The 7,760-nt window shown below is 49.0% G+C and overlaps 1 protein-coding gene across 1 annotated transcript; it reads right to left on the bottom strand.

Annotated features, from left to right (window-relative positions):
- Positions 1-1,520: 1,520 nt before the first annotated feature.
- Positions 1,521-3,782, bottom strand: LOC123189071 (ACT domain-containing protein ACR6). Its single transcript, XM_044601392.1, has 4 exons — positions 3,561-3,782; positions 3,145-3,305; positions 2,969-3,036; positions 1,521-2,880 (listed from the first exon to the last, which is right to left on the bottom strand). Exons 1-4 carry the CDS (start codon positions 3,620-3,622, stop codon positions 1,840-1,842), a joined length of 1,332 nt encoding a protein of 443 aa, XP_044457327.1. The 5' UTR covers positions 3,623-3,782; the 3' UTR covers positions 1,521-1,839.
- Positions 3,783-7,760: the final 3,978 nt, after the last annotated feature.

The following is a 7,760-nucleotide window of genomic DNA, read 5'->3' as shown; positions in this document are numbered from 1 at the left end:
CCATCCTTTTTAATGGACGCGTGCGGCGGGGCCAGCCTCATCCAGTCTCCGCCCACATCTGGCCACCTTTGCTCCCTCGCCGGGACCAGAAAACCATAGCCAGCCAACCAGCCCGAAACCCTAGCAAAACCATGGGCATCTTCAGCGGGAAGGAAGGGAGGAAGCGGAGGTTCAGCGCCGGAGTGAGCTCTTCCCGTGGGCTCCCTCCTCCACCGCCGCCGGCTAGATGTGAACGCCACCGCGGGAGTGAGAGAGGTTGTACATCCCAGTCCACCAGGCGCGGTGGCATTGGGAGTACCGCTAGCACCTCCGTATCCGGATGTGAACTTGCCGCACGGCTGGCATCTGAACCCGCAGCGCATCCCCATCCCGGCAGCGTCGTGGTCCGCGTGGGTGCACACAGAGGAGGTTTCCCGGTGGCATGAGCTCCTTACACCGGAGCAACACGCCATGCGTTCCTACGCGCCCGGCTCTCCCAACTGGGAGCGCTGGTTTGCGCTAGAGCATGAGGCGCCTCGGCGTCCACATCGACCACGACGTTCCACCGCCGCCCTGCGGGTAAAGCCATAGTAAGAGCAGGCGGAGGCGGAGTACCAAGTCGCCCTCGAGGAGGTCCTACAGCACGCGCTGGAGGCGAGCCGACTCGAGGAGGGCGCCCATTGGGATGGGCTGGAGCAAGCTCTTGCTTTGTCCGTGGTGGGGAACTCCGTCCACGCGCCCCTGTTCGTGCCGCCACCGCTGTCGGTGCCGCCCGTCGTCGAGCCCAAGGCCGAGCCGGAGCTGGAGCGCGAGCCAACGCCCACGCGGAAGCAGTCATCGCCGCCCCCCACTTGGCCCGAGGAGTCCTATTTGTGGACCGGCCAGCTCAGAGAGTGGGTGAGCGCGTCTCCCTGCTACTTCACCTCCATGCCGGAAAAGGGCGCGGCCCACCTTGAGCGCTATAAGGTGCATTGGATCGCAAAGGAGGGGGCCGACGCCGAGCGACACATGCATCGGGAGCACCAGTTGCACCGTGAGGAGGAGGAGGAGCGCGCCCGCCTCGCCGCAATGCCGCCGCCGCATCAGACACCGGAGACGGCTACCCTGGCGGCCTATCAAGCCGCGTTTGGTTGGGCTGGGCCACCTCCTGTATTCATACCTCACCGGCGACGACGACGACAACGGCAAGGGCAACAGCAAGGCAGTCTACTAGGGTAGCGTGCGGGTGTTTGGTAGAGTTTTTTTAATGTTTTGTTACGTTTATAAGTGGACTTTGGCCGGCATTTGACCTGCCATTTATGTATAATTATGCTTAATTAAACCAGTTCCGGCCACATCAGCAAAAATGGGTATGCCTTCCGTTGGTCGCATCTGCTAACCCAAATCAAAAAGCGAACGCCCACATCCGTCAGGCCAATCCAAACGGACGAAAAGCGGACAAAACACGCGTCCATTTGGGTCGGCGCGTTGGAGTTGCTCTAACAAATGCAAATGAACACCTTCTTACAAATTATAAACATAGGACACACGATGCATACACATATTTACAAGTTTCCTTATTGATATATTTCTCCACAAGAATATATGTACAAGATGAGTATTTACAGAGATTCTAGTGGTACAACCCAATTCCAGTATATACCCAAGCTAAACTAGTTGCTATGATGCTATCCTTTCTGAGCTGACCTAACATTTCTTTCCAGAGCTAGTTTGTGCTACCCTGTCTACACAACCTATCTACACCAGACTAGCTTGATCATCACCATCATCTTCTGACCGGAAGGACTGGACCAATATGTACACTGAGATCTGTATCTGTGAACCCTACATATGATATCTGTGTGTATTACTAGTTCTATACTAGTAGAGCTTGATGAGGCCGAAGTTCTGGAACGGACGGTAGAACTTGAAGAGGTTCCCGAAGAGGAACGCCGTCGAACCGGCGGCGACCCCGGAGCTGGAACCGCCGTCGTCGGCCAGCGGGTTGTTCTTTACCCGCAGCGCGGCCTCGCCGATCTGCGCGCGGATGGCCTCGATCGTCTTGGCTTCCACTGGGTGACCCTGCGGGTCCGACAGGTAGAAGGTGTCCACGGCCTCCCCGTCCTCGGACGATATCTCGGCGCGCCGTATCGTCAGCCCGTTCTCCCGGAAGATTCGGGTGACGTCGGAGAGCAGGCCGGCGCGGTCGTCGGTGCGGACCTCCAGCTCCAGCCCGTCGGCGGTGCGGCGCTCCACGGCCGCCTCGAGGCACTGGACGACGCGCCGGCGCTCGGCCTCGGAGCTCACCGGGTGGCCGTCCACGTGCCTGATGTAGTACTCCTGGTAGGCGCCGCCGCCCGGCTCGGAGCTTACGGTGCCGTGGTGGACCACGTACTGCATGTCCGTGATGGTGCAGACGGTGTCGAACAGCAGCTTGGGCCGGTCCCTGCACCGGACCACCACCACGGTGTACCCGCGCTCGGCGCAGTGCGTCACGGAGACCTCCGTCCGCGGGTCCGGCCGTCCGGCGGCGCCGTAGTCCCGGTCCTCGAACATCATCTGGTGCAGGCGGCGCTCCTTGTGCGTCAGGCTCGCCGCGGCCGCCGCTCGCACGCCGTTCTGCCCGCGCAGCAGGTTGTCGAGGCGCCGGCTGATGTCGGCGATGCGGGCCTCGTCCTCGATGGCGCCGCCCGCGGCTTTGGCCGCGTCCGTGACCTGCACGACGGCCGCGACGCGCGTGTTGTGCGTCCAGAGCTCGGCGCTCCGGACCGCGCACTGCATGCCGGCGAGCACCGCGCACACCTCGGAGAGCAGGCCCGGGCGGTCGGTCCCCGTGAGCTCGATCGACGTGTACTCCTCCGACGGCACGATGCCCACCGTGTTGCGAGCCTCCGGGTAGTAGCAATCCTCGGCTTCCAGCGTCTGCACACAGCAAACTCAATCCTCAAAAACTCCTCGCCACAATTAAAAACTCCATCCTCCGGGCACCAAATTTCTTTCAGTGAATTACCGTCTGGATGTAGGAGATGGTTGGCGTGTCAAGAACCTTGTTCCCGTCACGGTCGGTGACATTGAACACTGCGGACAACAAGTGGAAAACGAAGAACTGAAATTTGTTAGATTCCGCGGAAATTCGGCGGAGGGCTAGAAGAACTAGAAGGTTTGATGGCCGTGTGGCGCACTCACCGTCCATGAACCAGCTGCCGTCGGAGGAGAAGTAGGCCTTGCGGATGACGAGGTTGAGGTCGGCGATGACCTGGACGACGGCGAGGAGGGTGCCGTGGCTGTTGACGCTGTCCACCCGGATGACGGTTGCGTCGTCGGAGGCTTCGTTGTCGATCACAACCCTGCAGCAGCACGTCCAATCCCCAAATCATGAGAACAGAGCAGAGCAGAGGATTCCCAATTTCGATCAACCAAGGACCGTCCTTTCGGAACAGAGATTTGAGGATCAAGAAAGGAAGAATACAACACACCAACAAAAGGAAACCAGAATCAAAAATTGTGCAGGTCAAGAACTGCAAAACTCGAAATGAACCCAAGAAATACCTAAAACGAAGCTAACTTTACAAAAAGCAAAGGCGGCTAATCGAGTTGCTCACCTCGGCGGGTTCATCCCCCGGACGAGCTTGGCATACTCGTCGTGGTCGTCTGTGAGAGCCATGGCGAGCACACCCTCACTCGCATCAACAGCTTACCTTCACTCGGCACGAAGCAGAGAGGCGGCAGGCAAGAGGAGACGTCGAAGCAGAGAGAGAGAGAGAGAGAGAGAGAGCTTGTGAATTGTGTTGGGCTTGCCCGGACAGACAACCGAAAAGCTTCGTGTCCGGTGGCTTTTATGCGAGGCGGCGAGCACGGATGAACGGGTTGATGTCGACAGATTTTGTAGAGCCTATAATTGGTACTGGGATATACATGTCGGACGTGAAACGGAATTATGCAATCATAGGCAGGTAATTAATTGGCAGCTAGAAGATTCCAAATTGCTGATTCTTTTCTATACCCCTTGTTATTGGAACGTGTGTTTCTTTCTCATACTTGTCAATTTTTTACTTTTCTCTTTAGTAGCCGTCGCTTAGCATAACCTAGTGTGCATGATAAACATGTAAAACTTGGGGAATGGCGATGAAAAATTTAGGAAAAGAATTTTTGGCAACATAAATTCAAATTCAAATTCTAGATATATATCTTATTTCAAATCAAAACATCATGAGGAACGAAAGGGAACTTAAGACTCCATCATCAGCTTCACGTAAAACAAAAATGATTGTCCCTCATTCCCTCAAAAGAAAATTTGTTTGCCCCCCGACAGTATTATTTTATTTATATTCGGCCTCAGACATACAAGCAAGGACCTCATGTTTCTTTCATTTTCAACAACATGTTACCTTTTAGCTTTTAGCAAACTAGAGGCATAATTCTTATCGACAAGACACCAACCATCTCAACTTATAAGTCGTTCCATGCATCAACAAGTTTTATTGAATACCATGCATTAGCCGTTCACCTCAAAAGATAAGGGTAATAATAATTGTTGGCAACTTTTTTTTGAAAGATAAAGCTTTATTAATTAAAAATAACGGTTACATCGTCTAAAACCGGTTGTGTGGAAGTAAGTTGCCAACTCCACAAGTTGCGAACAACCAACAATAACTGTTGGCAACTTAACTTACTTCCACACCCATCTTCCTATCTAGACTTCGCTAAGCCATGAAAATGAAAAATAAAGGAACTGCATTTGATGCATTCTGAAGACAGCCAAACATCTGATGATTTTTGGTCGCGTCCCATCTAGTTGTGAGTGGCAACTAACATGAAGTTGTTGGCCCTCATCCTTTCACGGGGAATCCAAGAATATTCATCGTCGATGGACTGGAGGCCTATCATCGCACGCGCGGGGGTGGGGGTGTGTTCTTAAGCGTGCTCACTCCATTACTATGTTGGCTCTTTTCGATGCTCAGGCACAAACTCTATCGCCGCATCTTATAGGCTCAAAAGAGCTTGGTAACTCATGTGCTTGAAGATATTCACGGCGGGTTGCCAACGGGCAACACCTCATTATGGGAGAGTGGCTTTTAGCGCACTCACGTAGCGGCCTTTCCCCCTTACTCAATCTTGTGGCTTTTTTAGGCCCCCTTGCCGAGTTTGTACATTGTATGAAATTGAGAACACGGAACATAATATGTATTTACGTTGGTAAGCGTGGGCATCCAATTTCATGCATTCAACACTTCACTGTTTTGTTGTATTGGTAAGAATACCCATAGCAATGCGCTTAATGTCTTCTTAATTTTATTATAAGTGAGTGTCGTGTCTGAACTCAGGACCAACCATGTACCGTAGAGTAGATTTAGGATACAAGCAAACCGGATGGACAAAGTTGACGACTCACATGTTGCGTTGTAATTACTACTAACATAAGCATATAATGTGTATTTGGGAGATCTGTTTTGCAACTTTAAGCATTACCAGGTATCAATCAATGTGCAAGATTAGACATAGTAAACTACAAATATGAACATTAGTGTCATTATGTGATCCAAATATAGTAGCTAGTCATTGCCATTATGTCATCTAAACATGGTACCTAATTATTACATTACATTATTACAGTAAGACATTTCCTTGTCTCTACTACTATAGTACACAAAATTTTGAACATGGACTCATCACATAGAAGCATTTATTAGCCATTGATTTCTTACCCAACCCAACTGATCCAACGACCCTGGTTTCCGAGATTCGCTTAGTGCGGCAGCGCGCCAAAACGATGCCGAGATGGTCTTTCTGGAGTTATCGTGAACCCACTGTACATCTGCACACTCACAGTCTGGTGTTGATGAGAGAAAAGCTTCTATACAAGATCTTTTGTGGCTGTTTTCTGAAGCACCCATCATGTAAAGACATATGGGCACGAAGCCATGTAGAATTGCATCGTGTAACTTCGATTGTAGTCTGATCATAAGACATCACGTGCATGGCCCGTACCATCTACTAGTATTTATTTAGAGGCTTTATTATAAAGTTGATATTCAGTTCAAAAATCGTACAATATGTAGTTGTTTTTAAAATGTAAAAGCATTACTAATCTCATTGGTACATCCGTGACACCACTCCCTCTCGGCCTTAACCATCGGTCGCCGGCCTCCATGGATCTCTCTATGTTGTCACCACTCCTCCTCTATCCTGGCACCGATCCATCGCTCGAAGAGAGTCTGAGGTCGCGGCCAGCACTGTGTGTCTTGTGTCTCCCACAGGCGGTCACTACCACCTGACGCCTTCGCTACTATTGCTCGGAGAGAGTCTGAGGCCATGGTCGACGACAACGCATGGGATTTGTACTGCCGTTGCAGTCTAGCCGATGGTCAAATGTTGGGTCTCCCGCACATATGCTCGATAGTAGACACAACATGTGCTACCTAATTGTTGGTCGAGTAGGCGGCCACGATGGTGAGTTATGTTCCTTTCCGTTAGTGTTGTAATTTCAATTTTGCTATGCATCTTATGGACAAGTCATTATGATTGTGGAATACATTTATATTTATTTTACTATGGATGTTAGAATTTTACTTGCGCGCATTAAAACTAGATTTTGAATCTTAAGATCTAACTATGTAGGTTTTATTCATATCACCGATGATGCAAGAACTAAAAGTATGTATGTCTTAGTTATTTTGTCTACATGGGTATTTAGATAATAACTTAGACAAGCTATTCAACTCATACTTTGTAAGCACACTTTAATACTACACTTTGGAAACTTGGATGAAACTTGTGACCTTAGCAACTAAGTATGTGCCTAGCTTTCAATGCAAGTGTTCGGTAGTCACTTTTTATTACTATGTGTATGATTATCAAGTATAGCAAATGAACATGTTCTCTGCAGGGTTAGGTGAAAAATCATTGTTGTTGTGTCCTTTTAATGTATTGCATAAAACAACCTTTTGCTAAGAATGTTATGTGTAGCGCAACTAAAATGTCACAATGGGGACGTTACTCCATTTTGGTTGCACAACACAAAAAGTTGGAACCAAATCGCACAACAAGTGCGGCCTGAGTTGGGCTTTCTTAGCAATTTTTGAAGCAATTGTAAGTTCGCCACTTTTTCTGATTTATCAAGTTGCTATTTTATTATGCAGCACATCCTCTTATAAGATATATATGTGTGCTACAGCTTTGGAAAAGTTGCCACTTTTCCCTTCCCCGTCGATTTGTTGACATAACTATCTTCTCTATCAACCTAAAATGGGTGAAGTGGAAGGTCAGTTATTGGATTCCTTAGAGTAAGTTTTCCTCACTCGCATAGGAATCTCATCGGCGGCAACTCCAAGATTTCATCATCATCAACCCATTTTGTTAGAAGCCAAGATAATTTTACGTTCCACTGGTTTGGTGCCAATGTTATTTCTAAATATTTGGAAAAAATATGAATGAAATGTAATGTTTCTTATGAGATGAATATGGATGTGCTTGTGTACTGTGCATGTCTATATAAGTGCTTTGTGTTAATGCCAACAGTGCAGCCCCAATCTACAAAGGCAATTACAAGTCATCATTGACCATCCTACTTGGCACCATTAATATGCACATCAATGACCAACTATCGGTCAATGATATGAAGTCATTACTAACCCCGGAGACACTAACGGAGGGTACACATTATAGACAACATTAGATTCACTTCCAAAAACATTGTATATAATTATGGATTTTTTGACTAAATATTATACACGAGATTTACAGTCGATACTCGGTATGAGCAGTCAAACTACATCATATATGCTGAAACAAATACATTTAGT

Source organism: Triticum aestivum, chromosome 2A (assembly GCF_018294505.1).
Source record: "Triticum aestivum cultivar Chinese Spring chromosome 2A, IWGSC CS RefSeq v2.1, whole genome shotgun sequence".
Taxonomy (NCBI): Eukaryota; Viridiplantae; Streptophyta; class Magnoliopsida; order Poales; family Poaceae; genus Triticum; species Triticum aestivum.
The sequence above is the reverse complement of the archived record's forward strand: the minus strand, read 5'-3'. Positions and strand labels throughout refer to the sequence as shown.

Bases quoted from the DNA above. Each gene is read 5' to 3' on its own strand.
- LOC123189071 (XM_044601392.1), bottom strand. From the start codon at position 3,622: ATGGCTCTCACAGACGACCACGACGAGTATGCCAAGCTCGTCCGGGGG. The intron at 3,037-3,144 runs GTGAGTGCGCCA...TGTTGTCCGCAG, and splicing joins CGGCAGCTGGTTCATGGACG to TGTTCAATGTCACCGACCGT. The intron at 2,881-2,968 runs GTAATTCACTGA...TGCTGTGTGCAG, and splicing joins CCATCTCCTACATCCAGACG to ACGCTGGAAGCCGAGGATTG.